General features: G+C 40.9%; 1 protein-coding gene across 1 annotated transcript; it reads left to right on the top strand.

Annotated features, from left to right (window-relative positions):
* Positions 1-7,360: 7,360 nt before the first annotated feature.
* LOC110498455 (putative E3 ISG15--protein ligase HERC6) lies at positions 7,361-18,499 on the top strand. Its single transcript, XM_036954228.2, has 23 exons — positions 7,361-7,707; positions 8,512-8,668; positions 8,817-8,899; positions 9,284-9,511; positions 9,693-9,784; positions 10,458-10,585; positions 10,716-10,873; positions 11,053-11,102; positions 11,224-11,315; positions 11,507-11,566; positions 11,680-11,776; positions 11,879-12,062; positions 12,281-12,432; positions 12,624-12,746; positions 12,934-13,032; positions 13,171-13,350; positions 13,639-13,779; positions 14,193-14,359; positions 14,461-14,530; positions 14,620-14,690; positions 15,050-15,233; positions 15,534-15,636; positions 17,885-18,499. The coding sequence occupies exons 1-23, from the start codon at positions 7,488-7,490 to the stop codon at positions 18,094-18,096; spliced, it is 3,051 nt and encodes a 1,016-aa protein (XP_036810123.2). The 5' UTR covers positions 7,361-7,487; the 3' UTR covers positions 18,097-18,499.
* Positions 18,500-18,990: the final 491 nt, after the last annotated feature.

Below are 18,990 nucleotides of genomic sequence, written 5' to 3'. Positions count from 1 at the left end.
ATTTGCTTGGAATGTTTTCCTATTAATTTGCATAGACGAACCATTGCGATTAATGATATTTACTATCATCTGCTTTTTTATGAATAAACAGGCATCGGGGTAAAACAAAAAATACATAATTTCGATGTCCTCCCCACACATGAATGTTACTTACCTTAGATCACAGTCAGCTCATTTCTACTTCACTCATATGCAAATACATTTGATTATTACATTTACACAATTTAGTAATTTAGCAGATTGCCTTATCCAGAGTGACTTACCGGAGCAATTAGTGTTTGCAATGTTAATGTGAGATACACAGATGAACTAAAAACACTATGTGCCCAGTATGACAGAGCAATAACATTTCTTAGCAGATAATGACAACATGACAATAACAGTAGCTGTAGATGATGTGATGAAAAGTTGGAGGGTGGTTGGTAATTGACGACATCAGGTGGATCCATGTCTGGGTGTTGGGCAGAGCCCCTAGGTCCTGGAGAACAGGGAACAGGGTAGGAGACAGAGACATAAACAAGCAAACACACAGGTTACAGGCTGATCAGGTATGCAAAAATACAGTTAATTAATAGTTTAATTTAAATGTTTGATTAGACATCCAATATTGTTAACTGCAGACAGAAAGAAAGGATACCCGTCTGTAATTTGTTATGTCAGTGGGGTTGATGAGGGAGGTAAGGGATGGTCCCTGGAAAAGATGAGAGAGGTGATTTGTCAGAGAAACTCTGGGGTGGTGTCATAACCACTGGAGTCATACACCTTAACAGTACCTACCTGGCAGCGGAGGTTACTTACTGTGTCCCAGTGGTTAGCCTTAAGATTGACTATTTGGAAAAACCTCCGGGCCAGTGTTGGTACTGCAGACAGCATGGTGACGCAGCCCACTATGAGGAGGCAAATGCAAATAGTTATCATCTGAGATTTTTATATTCAGCTTAACGGATGGTGAACCCAGCTAGGAGAGAAAGAGCAGCAAGGTTTTCCAGGTCTCGCCTTCCTTTCGTCCTTCTTCCAAACCAAGTCATTCACCCGGATGTAGAAGCTCTTGGTCCCATCCTTGATTATCCTTCAGTAGCTCTCCTTCTGTTACTCCTGTGCCTTGTCAATGTTCAATGTCACCTTGATTGATAATATAAATAAATGAAATGTATATTTCATATTATTCCAAATACACTTACATAACTCTTGGAGGGACAGAAAATAAATGAACAGCGGACAATACATTTTTACCTGGTCAAAAACCTCCACATCCTTCTCAGTCCGTGCCTGGAGGTGGTCCTCCAAGGCCTTCTGATCTGGTTCGACAACTTCCTTGGAGTTTCAGTGATCTGAAAATATGTTATACAAAAATAGCAATTGACTTAGTGTTGTTTGTCTATCACACATTTGAAATACTACAGTATATCCAATGTATATACAATTGCATTGTTTACCACAGTCAACAGCTGCAGCTTCAGTCCATACAGCTGCAGCTCCAGTCCATACAGCTCCAGTCCATACAGCAGCAGCTCCAGTCCATACAGCAGCAGCTCCAGTCCATACAGCAGCAGCTCCAGTCCGTACAGCAGCAGCTCCAGTCCGTACAGCAGCAGCTCCAGTCCGTACAGCAGCAGCTCCAGTCCGTACAGCAGCAGCTCCAGTCTTTACAGCAGGCTATAGGGTGAGTCCTCTGGAGGCCTGGACACTGTTGTTGTGTGCAAAGAGAATGACCTTCAGGTTGTCCTCCCACCATTCCCGGAACCCGTCAAGGGACTTGCCCATGGCAGTCTTGAGGGTGTGGTTGGTTCGTTCATCCAAACCTGGAGGAGGGGGTAGGAAAGGGATATCTATTGACAATGGAAGATATTAAAATGTCAGATTATGTCAAATCAAATTGTATTTGTCACATGCTCCAAATCCAACAAGTAGATCTTTCTGTAAAATGCTTACTTACAAAGCCCTTAACCAACAATGCAGTTCAAGAAACAGTTAAGAAAATATTTACTAAATAAACTAAAGTAAAAATAGTCAAATAAAAAGTAACACAATAAAAATAACAATAACGAGGCTATATAGAGGAGGTACCGGTACCGAGTGGAGGTACAGGTTAGTGACCCCATGGAAGGCCACTGATGCCAGGAGAAGTGTGAAGACGGATGAAAACGTAAATCAACAAAATGAATGTTACTGTGTGAATGAAATTGTCATGTTTGGATTGTTCAAGAGTTCGTAAAGAGCTATGAATGTGGATATATTTCATTGTACTGCAGATGCTTTGGATTTATAGTTACAGGGAAACTGTGGAAAGTTCAGAGGAAGCAACACACGGGTGCGCTCCTATCATTTAAATATAGTTGATTAGATTAGAATCTGGTTGTGTTTTCCTTTCTTACATTTTCCCCTGAGCCATATGTGTACCCAATTCAGCTAAATGTAATCATTGTCCCCTGAGCCATATGTGTACCCAATTCAGCTAAATGTAATCATTTTCCCCTGAGCCATATGTGTACCCAATTCAGCTAAATGTAATCCTATTGATAAGCTTGAAATGTTTTCCTATTTAATTTGCATAAGTTAACCATTGTGATTAATGATATTTACTATCTTCTGCTTTTTATGAATAAACAGGCATCAGTAAAAACAACCACAACAAAAGGTTTTGATGCTCTGCATAAGGCCCTTTGATTTTTTATTTGTTTTCCATGAATGACGACTGCAGTGGAAGAATGAGAGAAGGCGATGTACTCGCGACTGGTGACTGGCTGGTGTGTGAGGCCCAGCATGATGACTCAATCACGATGTATTGCATTGTCTGGATGGAAGACCATCTGTGGCCTTTTACAAGGTTCAAACATACCTTTCATTCAATTTAAGGGGCTTTATTGTCATGGGAAACATATGTTTACATTGCCAATGCAAGTGAAGTAGATAATTAACACAAGTGAAATAAACAATCAAAAGTTAACAGTAAACATTACACTCACAAAAGTTCCAGAAGAATAAAGACATTTCAAATGTCATATTATGTCTATGTACAGTGTTTTGTACAAGTACAAAAGGGAAAATAAATAAACAGAAATATAGGTTGTATTTACATTGGTGTTTGTTCTTCACTGGTTGACCTTTTCTTGTGGCAACAGGTCACAAATCTTGCTGCTGTGATGGCACAGTATTTCACCCAGTAGATAAGAGTGTGGCGATCTTTAAGAAGAGACGTTCTCATTGAAGTCCTTGGGTCACTGATGGCAGGAGAGGTGTGAAGACAGATGAAAAGGTGAATCAGCGAAATGAATGTTACTGTGTGAATGAAATTGTCATGTTTGAATTTTTCAAGAATTCACAGAGCTACGAATTGGTATATATTTTCTTTGTGCTGTAAGTGCTGTGGATTTATTGTTACAGGGAGTGTTATTTTGTTGGTCGGGCAGCGGATAGTTCAAAAAGGGAGCAACACAAGGATGCGCCCCTCTCATTTACATTGAGTTGATTAGATTTGAATCTGGCTGTGTTTTCCTGTCTTGTTTTAACTAGCAAAGAAATGTTGATTCGGGTTGGGCGTGAGTTTCTGCTTGAATTTGGTTAAAAGGACAGTGTTCATACTTTGAGAACTTGCTACGTGTATCAGACACACATTGTGTTTTCTCATAGAGACTATTCTGAACTGAAGACACGTTACCATGTTGTTTTAGCCTATTTGGTGATAGTCAAATACTCTGTTATTCTGTAATGTTTCATGTACACTAATTGTTTGAGTGTCAATTATTTCATCATATTAGTTAAATAGAGTAAATGCAATCCTCATTTCACAGAGTAATTATTTGATTGACTAAATGTTTATAATTTAGAAGGTTTATTGGTAGTTGTTATTTACACTATACACTTACAGTACTGTAGCATATTGTTGGGTACCACCTTGGCATCTCTGACCTGCTTGCCTCAATTAATTAATGCTAGAACAGTGGTCGCCAGGATTAGCTATTTGTATCTAGTCTCTTAATAATTGCATAACAGTGCAAGTTAGACATGTTCATTATCGTCGTACTGTCATTGATGCAATGATTCACTATCTTGTTAGATCCTCCAGAGAAGCACAGGGCCTGTTGCATTCATTTTTACAGAAAACCACAAACCACCACTGCAATATTGGCCTACACTCAGAAAAAAAGGTGCTATCTACAACCTAAAAGGATCATGATAACATGCAACATAGCACCACCTTTGAAGGTTTTCGTCAACCTCTGCTCAGACTAAATAGCAGTGTTCCAAGAACCTCCACCAGAGGTGACTGTAGTATCCTCAAACGGACAAAAAGGAGACACAAGAGGGCACCCCACGCACATTTTAGATCCCAAAGTGTCTTTATTTTCATACTGTATGATCTCTCTCATCACTATCTCATTTGCCATATTCTCATGTCTTTTCTTGGAACTCCATCCATACACACACAACTGTACCGTCTTGTTTAAATTTCTCACATTTTAGGTGTCCAGCTGAGGCTTTGGATGGATCATGTTGCAATGAGATGGGCACAGAGGTATGTGTGTAAAGTCATTTTCAGTGTGGTGGCAAATTAGTTGAGCAGGAGAAGAGGATGTGGTTGCTTGTGGAGGGAGAGCAGTGTGGGTGGTGGGTAGAACAGCTGCAGTGACGCTGATTGGTTTCTCTGGCTCATCACTTCTTGACTAAAAGAAAGACTTAGAAATGAGTTTGACATTGCCATAGTTCAACAGCTGAAAAGCCTTCATTAACATACTCCCAGAGATAGCAAGACATTCAGTATTCACTGAATGAAGTAGCCTACCCATCCCCATTTACAATTTCATTCATCAATGAAATAAGTTATACTATAACACATTCAATTACATTATTATTGTAGACTATAGGCTACTCCTGTATCTACCTTGTACAAAACCATAATCATTGAATGAAGTAGCATACCCATCCACATTTACAATGTAATTTATCAATTAGATAAATAATACTAACACATCAAATGACATTATTATTGTACACTAGCCTACTCGACACAGTAAATAATATTGCCTATGTGCTTTCAACTCGTTATCAACAAAAATAAATTATTTTCAAATAAACCAAATTTGCCTTATTCACACAGTAGAAATAAATATTTGGCAACAATATCACAACTTAAATATAGCCTACTTACAATCGGATCAAAGACATCTTGGTAATTATTTTCATTGTCTCTAAGGAAACTATCTAGGGTATACACTCTGGAAAATCACTTCTGCCGCTTGTAGAAAAACAAACAAATGAATGTCTGTGTCGCCACCGAGCTCTCAAATACCGTGCCCGTCTCTCACTTTATGAACAGTCACTGCTATCTGGATTCCTTGGGATGTCCCTACCCTGAACCCTAAACTATAACCCTTAACTAACACTAAACTGAACCATTTTACATTTATACTTGATTGAGGGAGGGACATCCCAAGGAATCTGAATAGCACGGACCCTCTGGGAAAGCCTATTAACTCCTCTATTCGATTGAAAGCCATGGACTCAACTCTTATTGGTTGTTTGATGCTGGGAACTGGTAACATCTACAAGTCTCTGCTAGGTAAAGCCCCACCTTATCTCAGCTCACTGGTCACCATAGCAGCACCCACCAGTAGCACGGGCTCCAGCAGGTATATCTCACTGGTCACCCCCAAAGCCAATTCTTCCTTTGGCTGCCTCTCCTTCCAGTTCTCTGCTGCCAATGACTGGAACAAACTGCAAAAATCTCTGAAGCTGGAGACTCTTACCTCCCTCACTAGCAGTAAGCACAAATCACTGCACCTGTACATAGCTCAACTGTAAATAGCCCATCCAATTTACCTCATCCCCACACTGTATTTATTTATTTATCTTGCTCCTTTGTACACCAGTATCTCAATTTGCACATTCATCTTCTGCACATCCTACCATTCCAGTGTTTAATTACTATATTGTAATTAATTTGTCACCATAGCCTCTTTTTTGCTTTACCTCTCTTATCCTACCTCATTTGCACATCCTGTATGTAGATTTTTCTACTGTATTATTGATTGTTTGTTTATTCCATGTGTACCTCTGTGTTGTTGTATGTGTCAAACTGCTTTGCATTATTTTGGCCAGGTCACAGTTGCAAATGAGAACTTGTTCTCAACTAGCCTACCTGGTTAAATAAAGGGGAAATAAAAAAAATAAAAAAAATAAATAAAAAAACACCGTCTGTGATTGGCTAACAACATTTAGATCTGTATACAGCGAGATAAGATAACAGGTGTTGAGGGAAAGACAGATTACCTATAGATTGGACGTAATCTTTTCTAGGCCATTATTGATAACAAGGTGGCTATATCGGAATGTCGGCTTGCACGGGAAAAACTGTACATTTCTAACAGTTATGGTTGAGATTGAATCAATATAAATATAAACTATGCACCCTCTGACTTTCATTAACACGCAGGCGTCATGTAGAGGTTGGTATCTGGTCATGTCAGTCAGACGTTCAATAGCAGTCAACAGCCAAACAGTGGTACGGGTGCCTAGGCTTAATTCTGGCACACATCACCCCCCATATCTGTCAATGCAGCTTTTGAGTCAACATGTTGAAATATACCTTACTTAAATCTGGTTTACTGTGAGGTCAATAACTCTGAACAACATCATCATGGGCTAACAAAATGTGCAATAGCAAGCTAACAAAGTTTTACACCGGGTCCCCTTCTAATCTTTGCACCACAGATAGAAAAATGAGACAGATATTTCACTGGATTTTTAAATGTGAAGAATCCGGTCATTTGTTACCATTGGAAACGGCAGGCTGTGGTCTATCTTGGTTTAGTTAGACAAATCTTTGTTTGCGCTCTCTCCCTCGGAGAAGGAACAGTCGCCAGCGCGCCGAAATATACTTTTTAGGTACGACTCCAAAATGACTTTGGCTAACCACTTTGACTACGCCTCCTAAAAGTGCCACCGTACACATAACTGCTGGTTTTAGGCAACACTAAAAAGGCAGGGCTGGCCAGGGCTCATGTTTGGAGTATTCATTGCAGCAGGTCAAAAGACTCTGGGCTGAGATAAAATCAAAGCCCGGGTTTGGTGACGTCATTGGTTTCGACATAATTCTGACTTTATGAATGTGGTTACTAGTGACGACCCTCGGAGGCTCGAACCCCTCGTTCTGTTCTGCTGATTGGCCAAAGAATGATAAACGAAATTAATGAAAGCCAATTATACTTTATCGATCAGATAGCTGAGCGTTTCTCAGATAAGGTAATTGGGGCCAATCAACGCAAACTGTTTACATTTTCATTATGGGGGTCCAATCAATTATGCAGTGCATACAATCTGGAAAATCAGTGATCATTGATAACTACTGTAAATCGGATTTAATGCCTTCTGATATTTTACTAAAAGTAGCTCACACACAGGCACATGCGCGCGCACACGTACACAGGTAGTGCCCTATACAGTCTTCCTAGGTGGACCACACTTTAGTCATTCATCAGTCAGTCATCATGTTCTGCTGGGGAGACGGTTCGAGTGGACAGTTTGGTCTAAACTTTGAGAATGTGTCTGTTCCTATAGCAGGGAATATATTCTCTGATAAAATCACAGAAATTGTTTGTGGGGAACAACACACTTTATTTCTCACCGTAGATGGCAGGATCCTATCATGCGGGCGCAACTCAAAGGGACAACTTGGCAGACAGAGGAACAGAGATTCAAAACTACCAGGTAATACATAATTTAATGATATCTGAATATTTGGGTGCAAGGCTCGCTATGTAGGCTATGTACAGAATAGGTGCAATGATCGCTATGTAGGTTATTTCAGATTAAAGTGCGGCTAAAATGATGCTTGCGTTATAATAATTTAATTATTTATCATTATGCTTCACAATATTGTTCATAATTACAGATTATATTAAAATGTGTAGTAGCCTATATTTAGCCTCGTGAACTTTATCACAACTTTCAGAAATTGGTACACTATCCCTCAATAAAACTACAACATCGGCTCAGTTTCTGTTTCGTTTCTCCATCCAAATCAGAAGAACGAAGGTGAACTGTTGCTATGTAATTTACGTCATCCTCAAGATAAAATCTAAAACTACAAGATACGATAACAAGTACATTACATTAGAACATTTATCATCACAGGCATCATGAACAAATTATTAAAGTCGATCAAAACAATTGCACACCTCGGTGAACTCATTTATCATCAGGGTGTTAAACTGCCCTAGTGGTGTAACGGATGTGAAACGGCTAGCTTAGTTAACGCTAAATAGCGTTTCAATCGGTGGCGTCACTTGCTCTGAGACCTTGAAGTAGTAGTTCCCCTTGCTCTGCAAGGGCCGCGGCTTTTGTGGAGCGATGGTTAACGATGTTTCGTGGGTGTCAGTTGTTGATGTGTGCAGAGCCCGGGTATGGGCGAGGGGACGGTCTAAAGTTATACTGTTACAGTGGCACCAGGGAATCCAAATGTAATGGTATTTAACCCTTTCCAAATAAAACTGTGTGTTCTACCCGTTTCAGCCCCAGTGGAGGGTCTGGGGGTAGTGGTCTCTGTGGCTTGTGGTCAGGACCACTCTGTAGCTGTGTGCGCATCAGGACAGGTCTACTCCTGGGGGGCAGGGGGTGAAGGACAGCTGGGCATCGCACCTACTACTGTCTCCAAAGTCCCCAGGCCAAGGCAAGGAAACCTCCACTTCAACTTGAAATAGATCTTGAATTATGCAGTGCATACAATCTTGAAATAGGTCAAGTAATGAGAGCCCTCTTGGATTCCACTGATCACTAACAAAGACAAAATGTACTAGATGTCTCCTTTTTTTTCACAGACCAGTTCCAATACCTTCGCCCTTGCCGATAACAGTGATACAGGTTGCTTGTGGAAATTCCCATTCTTTGGCCCTGACTAAAGGTATAACATACTGTACCTACTGATGTCTCTCACACAGACTACATTCCATCTAAACTATGATAACCACATGCATCAGTTAGACTACACTTAGAAAAAAAGGTGCTGTCTTAAACCTAAAAGGGTTATACAGCAGTCCCCATACGAGAACCCGTTGGAGAACCCTTTTTGGTTCCAGGAAGAATCATTTTTGAGTTCCATGTCAGACCCAAAAGTGTTCTACCTGGAGCCAAAAAGGCTTTTCCTATGAGGACAGCTGAACAACTAATTTTTTCTAAGAGTGAACATCAAAAGGACAGTGAGATGATATTTATTAGGAAAGAATGTAACTCTGGAATTGTTGTGATGTAATTGTAATGTAATATGTCATTTCTTTGTCTTCTACAGGAGGACAGGTGTTCTCATGGGGTCTGAACAGCCATGGACAGTTGGGCCTGGGGAAGGGAGTCCCTCTGCAGCCCATACCTGCCCTGGTGCGCTCCCTCATAGGGGTCCCAGTGACTCAGGTAGCAGCCGGAGGAACCCACACTCTGGCCCTCACCCTCCCAGGCCTGGTCTACTGCTGTGGGGCGAACAGGGCTGGGCAGCTGGGACTCAACCGTGTGGATGAGAAAGGTACTACGACACTCTCTCTCTTCGTACGCTACTTGTATAAAAAGCTAATCAGGCTAATCCACCAGCATTTTCTCATTTGAACTTGGATTCCTTTGTTATAACCACTAAGTTGTTTTACAGATGTATTATAATGAGTGGGAATATTGTATGATGCTTGTTTGATGCTTGTTCCCCCTGCCAGGCCGGTTCAACATCTGTTCTGTGCCTGCTCTCAGAGTCTTGGGGGTTTCCTTCATCAGCTGTGGAGAGGCACATTCTGCTGTTCTCACCAAGGTATCATACTATTACTGTGGAGAGGGACACTGTTGTTCTCACCAAGGTATCATACTATTACTGTGGAGAGGCACACTGTTGTTCTCACCAAGGTATCATACTATTACTGTGGAGAGGGACACTGTTGTTCTCACCAAGGTATCATATTATTACTGTATTTTTACTGAAGGCCCCAAGGAAGGTATTGGTGTGAAAGGAGACAAATCCGACAGCTGTTCATTAGTTCATAAAAAGTATTTAATGTCCTAAACAGTGGGCACACTGGGAGATAGTTCTGCACACAAAGTCAGCATCCTCTCGAAGATACAATTCATCACATATAAATAAAGCCAGTTATATGAAATGACCTTGAACAGAGGTGAAAAACAAATGATCAAGTGTCTGAATACACAATGAACCATACAAGTTGTTATCTGAGTGCATGAATACAGTCTCATACTAAATGAGAAGTTACAGTTTTTTACAGAATAGAAACTCACAGGTTATACAGAATATGTCCTGATTATGGATGTTATTACAGATCTAGCCTCAGGGCTACCAGAGTAAAGGTCGACCCTTCAATACTATTATACTGTCTATTTAAGAAGTAATTAGGGCCCTGACTGGACTAGACCAGGAACAACTCTGGGCCTTGACATGTCAACAACTGGTTCTGGTTCTTTGTGGTCTTTAGGGTGGACAGGTGTTCACCTTTGGAGAGGGAAGCCGAGGCCAGCTTGGGCACAATGCATCAGCTAACGAACTCCTACCCAAACCGGTAGAGGGTATGGATGGACTGGCCTCACAGATAGCATGTGGCAGGTAATGACCAATAGCATAATGCTACTTATACACATATATACACATATATACACATATAATAAACAGATAGGAAACCAATCTTGAACATTCTCAGTCTGACTGTGTTTTTGTCTTACTGTAACTCTGCCAGCCATCACACCCTGGTGCTGGGGTCCTCAGGTCAACTCTGGGCCTTTGGCAGTGGGGTCAAAGGTCAGCTAGGGACTGGCATTACGGAGGGCTGCTTGCGACCCACCTCAGTGCTGCTGGAAAGGGCTTCTGGTGGGGCAGCAACAGTCATACACAACGGTACCAGATACAATGTGTATTCTATTCTATTCTCTTCTATTCTATTTTGTATTTGATTATATTCAATTATATTATGCAGCTACATACTGACTATGTAGTGTTTGTGTGACTGAGTAAGAACACATTACGAGATTTTATGTCCCTACAACCTCTTCTGTACATTTTTTTTTTTTTACCAGACATGAAGATATCAGTGGGATGGAATTCAAACTTCATTTACACTGCTGAGGTAATGTTTCTGACCTTTTATACCTCAGTAAAAGGGAGACTGAAACGTTCTAAGTGTCTCAAGCAGCTAATTCATGTTTGAGATATTTGAATTTCTTATATTGCTTTATCTTCCTTTGTAGAGTTCTGAAAGAGAACAGCCAATCGGGAGGTTAGATAAAGCCAAGCTGCAAAAATGGCTGTCGATGGAGCAAGGAAATGCAGAGGCGCAAAGGTTAATTTATTATAATATTTATTTACGTGGAATATTAAAACATACAATCTACCATAGACAAAGGTTCTTTGTTAGTTTTTTTTATTTTTATAGCTAACTAAAAATGACATAAACAAACATTTATTTTACAGTATATTTCTTATAGTATAATTGTACTGAAACATCAAATATGTCCACATTTGTTCCAACAGAGAAATATCCTTGATGTTCTCAACAAGTTCAAGTCTGGTGGCCAGTTTCACCAAAGCCAGGTAAGTAATTTTAAAATGGAAGGTTTGGATAGTTTGAATTGAAAACGGTATGTGTACAGTTAGGACTATGTTGTGTTCTTGCTAATGCTATGCCCTCTGTTTCTTATGACCAGTGAGATTCCACAAGCAGCCGGAGCTTTGACAGTGGACCTAGAGGCTGCTAGCAAGGTTTTCGACCAGCTACTGAACATACCTTGGATTAGGAAATCAGTTAAGATCAACTTACTCTTTAAACCCATATGTTAAATGAATATATATTTAGAACAGAACTAAATGTTACTCTAATAATTTCTCTGTTATTTTTCCAAATAGGTAAACATTGTGCCACTGGTGGAAAATCTTTGCATTTCAGCAGCTATCATCAAGTCACCAGAGATCTTTCTGATACTACCCACAATCTCTCTTCTCCATGAGGACCACAACGTCATGAACATGGTCATGACATTAGCAGTATTTATCAGCAACCATCTGAACGAAACGGCTATGAAAACTTTAAGTAAATAACCCCTGACCTTTTCCAATCATCGGCTAATAATCACATTTGGCATCAGTTAAAAATGACTAGAATATTATTGTAATTGAACCATGGCTGACACTACATAGCCAGTGTATACACTGAGAGATAATCCTTTTTTGGCAATATCATGAAATGCAAACATTATTGTAATTTACAATAAGGTCATATAATGCACTTCATTTTCTACTGTATTCTAGAAGACTGGTGGTCGTCACTGGAGCCTTCCATCATGACTAAGCACATTCTGATGTGGAAGAATGCCCTGTCATTCCTGCTGAGGAATGGTCTTCTGGTTACCCACAACCCTGGAGTCAAACTCTTGCTACAACTCCTCAAGCAGCTCCACAAAGTCAGTGTCCATGCACCTTGCTTGTCAATCATTTTTATGCATTTGATCCTTTTCTATATTTCTGTCATTAGTTGAACATCCTCCAACATAACTCATTAACCGTTCAGTCCTTTATCGTAAATAATTCAGAATTATTGCAGACAAGACATTTGTGATGGAATGTAGAAATGTATCATTATGTTATGTCAAAGGCAAACAAAAGGGCTGGAAGAATCCAGAAAGTTCCAGCCAGTACCTTTTATGTGGAAGAGATCATTGGTAACGTCATTCCTATGGAGGACGTGAAGCTTTGGCGTTTTTGGTCAACAAGGGAGGTAATAAAATAACATAATAACTATCTCTAAATTAGAACAATTATGAATTGGCCCTCTAAGTTTTTTCTTAAAAGATGAGGGGGGCTCCCCACTGGGCATCAGCGTACACTTCAGAGCATATGAAAGAAATGATACCCATAATAAATTGTTGAGATATTACTTGTGTTTTTGTGTGCGTCATTTCTAGGATATGGAGGAGATGCCTGTCATCTTTTGCCGTTTCCCATTTGTGTTGAATCTGATATGCAAGATGGCTGTTTTCAACATTCATGCACATTTTTCAAAGGTAAACTATTATTCCACTTAAAATTAATATGGCTTCATTATAAGATTAGATTGACCCATATTTATGTATACCTTACATAGTGTTTCCCCAAGCTGGTATATAGTTCTATATACTTAAAATTATGTTTCTATATTGCAGGAGGTTCACAAACTCGCCCACCGGCTGACAGTGATGTGTCCTTCTGGAACGTTCCGAGACAACCCAGAATCTCCCCCTGCTCCAGTCTTCCAGTTGACCTTAAGGCGCCCGTCACTCATCAAAGACACCTTCAGACAACTGGGTGCTGCAGATCATGACTACTTCCAGAGAGAACTTGTGGTAAAATTATCTTTTGTCAGTTCAAAAGGGACAATAAAGTAACATTCAAATAATTATCCCTGAGACCGAATGTTACAACTCAACTAATCTTGGCCAAATCAAACCAAATCTCAGCTACTCGATTTAACATTTTAATGTTAGACTGTCACTACCCACTGGACACACACTGGTTGAATCAACGTTGGTTCCAGTGAAACAAACGTGGAATAGACATTGAATTGACGTCTGTGCCCAGTGGTAGAGTCTAGAACTCAACCTAAATGTGGCCTATCTTACTGTATCCCTCAGGTGCAGTTTGTGGAGGACATTAAGCTGTCGCTCGTCAACAAAAGGGACTTCTTCCTCCATGTGTTTGAAGAGCTGTTGGCACCAGAGTCTGAGATGTTCATGTACAACGACACCAAGACACTGGTCTGGTTCCCTGCCAAGGTAAGAACTAGAATTAGGGAATTGCGATTTCATTACTGTATAATAAATAACTGCACTCTCAAGCAAATTAAAATAGTTGAGTAAGAACAGTTAGATTATTCTAAAAACAATCTAAATACATTTAGTCAGTTAATAGCAACAAAAAGAGATTCAACCACTACAGCAGTGCCACTATCTACACTGTATTAATCAATACAGTATTGTTTACAAGTATAATCACCATCACTCCCTACTCTCTTCTTGATGTTCCAAGGTTTTATAGTTGTACACATTCACAGCTAAAAGCTAAATTGCAGTATACAGACAACATAATACAACAAAGGAGATACAAGTTATTTGAAGAAGAATGGTGCCTGTTCTTGTTTATTCTTGATCTGTGCCTTGGCTCATGTACCACCTACCCTTACTACCAGCCCAGAGTGGAGGAGAAGAGCTACTTCCTGTTTGGTGTCTTGTGTGGCATGGCCCTGTACAACCACAACATTGTACACCTGCCCTTCCCTCTGGCCCTGTTCAAGAAGATGGTGGGGGTCAAGCCCTCACTGGAGGACATGAGAGAGTTTGACCCTGTTGTTGGAGGGTACGTTTGTATTTTAGAATGTACATTTTAGCATTGAATTAGTGTCCCTTAGAAACGGATTAAAATGTTTCAACATTAATTTATTTTTGCTGTAATTGAAGGAGTTTGCGGTACCTCTTGGAGGACTACACTGATGATGATGTTGAAGAAAACCTGGACATGACCTTCACCGTATGTATAATATTGAAACTGATTGTTGAGCAATGAAATACCAATAGATACAGTATGTGCATAGTGGTAAAACTGTTTATTTTCATCAGGTGATCTGGGATGACCAGAAGGTGGAGCTGGATCCCAAAGAAACAGGAAAACCAGTCACAAGTTTTAACAGGTATGGCTACACCAAGATCTGAATTTCATCACTCTGTTGCAGGAGAACTTTCCTGCAATGCAGGACATTTTAAAAGTGTAGTATATATTTTATGTTTAAAAAGGCTTCAGATTTGATTTTCCCGTACGAAAAATGTATCAACTCCTACAAAAATGTTGGTTAATTATAATCCACAATAATTCACATTTCTTGTTGCTGCAGGATTATTTTCCTGCTCTAGCAACCTGGCTCACATTACAGTCTATTGTCTGTAATGCATAATACAAGGTTGACATTTAGGAAGTTACAACAAGCAGGCTTTCTGCTTGTTCTGTTTTCTGTTTAAAAAAATATTAAAATACAATTCATTATTTTGACAGGAAGCAGTTTGTTGATGCCTATGTGAACCTTGCCTTCAACCAATCAGCGGAGAAGGTGTTTGAAGAGTTCAGGAGAGGCTTCTTCAAGGTGTGTGACAGGAACGTGGTGGAGTTGTTCCAGCCTGAGGAGCTCAGGGGAGTCATGGTGGGGAAAGAGGACTACGACTGGGACACGCTCAAACAGGTCTCTATATACAACCATCATTCATTACTCAGTGTGGGGCTGGGTGCTGACTTGAGAAATTAGGGCATAAATCAGTCAGTGTTGATGCATTTATATCAATGGGGGATTTGCTTTAATGTCAAGTTATGTGTGCGTATCTCAAGTTAGGACTGGGACTAGGAGATAATATGCTATACATTGTCTAAATGCACATGGTGCTTTGTGACATACTGTGTGACTTTGAGTGGTGAATCGTTTAAATGGTGTGCAAGTTTAATATTGTTTAATTATTGCTGCCATTTGTTTGGTTTGTATATCCAGAACACTGTGTATGATGGAGAGTATCATGCCAGACATCCCAACATCATCACATTCTGGGAGGCTTTTGAGGAACTGACAGACGACCAAAAGAAAGCTTTCCTCCGTAAGTATGGCACTAAATTGCTCTTGGTTGAGTAAAACTGGAGGAACCATACAGTCTTTCATAATGCTGGTTTAGGGTTTTGTCTGCATATTTGAACTTCCTGTTCTACAAGGGCATTTACACATAATTTTTGTTTGAACACATTTGAGTAATTAGCAGACACTTATCCAGAGTAACTTACTGGAGCAATTAGGGTTAAGTGCCTTGCTCAAAAGCACAACAACATATTTTCACCTTCTTTGCTCAAGGTTTTTAACCAGGGACCTTTTGGTTGCTGGCCCAATGCTCTTAATCACTAGGCTACCTACCACACAATGACATCCACTATATCCTACTTCCGGCGCCGACAGAGATGGCCGCCTCGCTTCGCGTTCCTAGGAAACTATGCAGTTTTTTGTTTTTTTACGTGTTATTTCTTACATTAGTACCCCAGGTCATCTTAGGTTTCATTACATACAGTCGAGAAGAACTACTGAATATAAGAGTTCCCAAGAAAGCTAAGGTAACTGAGCTAAATGACTACCGCCCCGTAGCACTCACATCCGTCATCATGAAGTGCTTTGAGAGACTAGTCAAGGACCATATCACCTCCACCCTACCTGACACCCTAGACCCACTCCAATTTGCTTACCGCCCAAATAGGTCCACAGACGATGCAATCTCAACCACACTGCACACTGCCCTAACCCATCTGGACAAGAGGAATACCTATGTGAGAATGCTGTTCATCGACTACAGCTCGGCATTCAACACCATAGTACCCTCCAAGCTCGTCATCAAGCTCGAGACCCTGGGTCTCGACCCCGCCCTGTGCAACTGGGTACTGGACTTCCTGACGGGCCGCCCCCAGGTGGTGAGGGTAGGCAACAACATCTCCTCCCCGCTGATCCTCAACACTGGGGCCCCACAAGGTTGCGTTCTGAGCCCTCTCCTGTACTCCCTGTTCACCCACGACTGCGTGGCCACGCACGCCTCCAACTCAATCATCAAGTTTGCGGACGACACAACAGTGGTAGGCTTGATTACCAACAACGATGAGACGGCCTACAGGGAGGAGGTGAGGGCCCTCGGAGTGTGGTGTCAGGAAAACAACCTCACACTCAACGTCAACAAAACTAAGGAGATGATTGTGGACTTCAGGAAACAGCAGAGGGAACACCCCCCTATCCACATCGATGGAACAGTAGTGGAGAGGGTAGCAAGTTTTAAGTTCCTCGGCATACACATCACAGACAAACTGAATTGGTCCACTCACACAGACAGCATCGTGAAGAAGGCGCAGCAGCGCCTCTTCAACCTCAGGAGGCTGAAGAAATTCGGCTTGTCACCAAAAGCACTCACAAACTTCTACAGATGCACAATCGAGAGCATCCTGGCGGGCTGTATCACCGCCTGGTATGGCAACTGCACCGCCCTCAACCGTAAGGCTCTCCAGAGGGTAGTGAGGTCTGCACAACGCATCACCGGGGGCAAACTACCTGCCCTCCAGGACACCTACACCACCCGATGTCACAGGAAGGCCATAAAGATCATCAAGGACATCAACCACCCGAGCCACTGCCTGTTCACCCCGCTATCATCCAGAAGGCGAGGTCAGTACAGGTGCATCAAAGCTGGGACCGAGAGACTGAAAAACAGCTTCTATCTCAAGGCCATCAGACTGTTAAACAGCCACCACTAACACTGAGTGGCTGCTGCCAACACACTGACACTGACTCAACTCCAGCCACTTTAATAATGGGAATTGATGGGAAATGATGTAAATATATCACTAGCCACTTTAAACAATGCTACCTTATATAAATGTTACTTACCCTACATTATTCATCTCATATGCATACGTATATACTGTACTCTATATCATCGACGGTATCCTTATGTAATACATGTATCACTAGCCACTTTATACTATACTATGCCACTTTGTTTACATACTCATCTCATTTGTACATACTGTACCCGATACCATCTACTGTATCTTGCCTATACTGCTCTGTACCATCACTCATTCATATATCCTTATGTACATATTCTTTATCCCCTTACACTGTGTACAAGACAGTAGTTTTGGAATTGTTAGTTAGATTACTTGTTATTACTGCATTGTCGGAACTAGAAGCACAAGCATTTCGCTACACTCGCATTAACATCTGCTAACCATGTGTATGTGTGACAAATAAAATTTGATTTGATTTGATTATTTTTTCCCATTCTGTCTACCTTTCACTCTCTCTCCCCTCCTTCTCAGTGTTCCTGACGGGCTGTGGTCGCGTTCCTATCCTGGGCATGGACAAGATCCAGATGAAGGTGGCAGTCCTGCAGAACTCTACTGAACTACATTTCCCAGAATCCCTTACCTGCCACTTCCTACTGCTGCTGCCCATCTACACCTCCAAGGAGATGCTGCTGGCCAGGCTCAAAGAGGCATGTGCCCACAACAGAGGCTTCTGGAAGGAGTAATGGACACTATATATAGGCTACTGCTGTGTTCATCATTTCATTCAATGTGTTTCTTACATGTCAATATATCTCTTATGTTTAGCATAGGATTTTGGTTCTAGCCGCCTTGTAGGTTCAGATTTTCCACTATTTTTTTAAATATTGCCTTTTTCTATTGGAAATGTGAATATTGCAAATTCAGGATATGTAGCCTGCCCTATTATTGAAAAAACATTCCTTGACTTAATGTCTACTAATTCTGAGTGTGATTTATAAAAATGACAGGCATTTGATGTAATCCTACATGTGAACATCCTTTTTTTCTGGACACGTCTGCATCATCTTTTGACATATATGTCTGTATCTTGTGTTTTATTGACGGAATAATTATTTATGTATCTAATAAATAGAGATGATTAGTTCACCTCAGTTTTCTTTTATCAATGGGAACTGCTGTCAGCACTTCGATGCAGAGCAGTGATGTGGTTTCTCCTACAACATACATAACATTCTGAGAACCATATGTTTCTTAGAGCTTGGTGAGAGCGTGGTTGTCCTATGGTTATTTTGCATACAACCTTCCCATAACGTTTCCTACAGGTTTCCTCAGGGTTCTATTTAAATTAATGTTCTCAAATTGTTCAGAGAATGTTAAGAAACAACGTTCTTCCACGGGAATTTCAGGACTTCAGCATAACGTTTCTTACAGGTTTTATTTAAAGCACATATGTCAGAGTCAAGGCCCGCGGGCCACATCCGGCCCGCAAGAAGGTTTTTTACGGCCCCTGGGATGATCTTGATTTATTATTAGAACCGGCCCGCAGCAAGCCGGCAGCCCGCAGATCTTTTACACGCACCAATACTACATTTCCCACAATGCAAAGGTGACGCACCGAGCAGTAGGCTGCTTCATTT

This window comes from Oncorhynchus mykiss, chromosome 10 (assembly GCF_057628025.1).
Source record: "Oncorhynchus mykiss isolate SJ-2025 chromosome 10, ASM5762802v1, whole genome shotgun sequence".
Taxonomy (NCBI): Eukaryota; Metazoa; Chordata; class Actinopteri; order Salmoniformes; family Salmonidae; genus Oncorhynchus; species Oncorhynchus mykiss.
This window is presented reverse-complemented; position numbering and strand designations above follow the sequence as displayed.

Coding starts and splice junctions, on each gene's coding strand:
- LOC110498455 (XM_036954228.2), top strand. CDS start 7,488: ATGTTCTGCTGGGGAGACGGTTCGAGTGGACAGTTTGGTCTAAACTTT. Junction 8,669..8,816: donor TCCAAAGTCCCCAGGCCAAG/GCAAGGAAACCT, acceptor TTTTTTTCACAG/ACCAGTTCCAATACCTTCGC. Junction 11,777..11,878: donor TACCTTGGATTAGGAAATCA/GTTAAGATCAAC, acceptor TTTTCCAAATAG/GTAAACATTGTGCCACTGGT.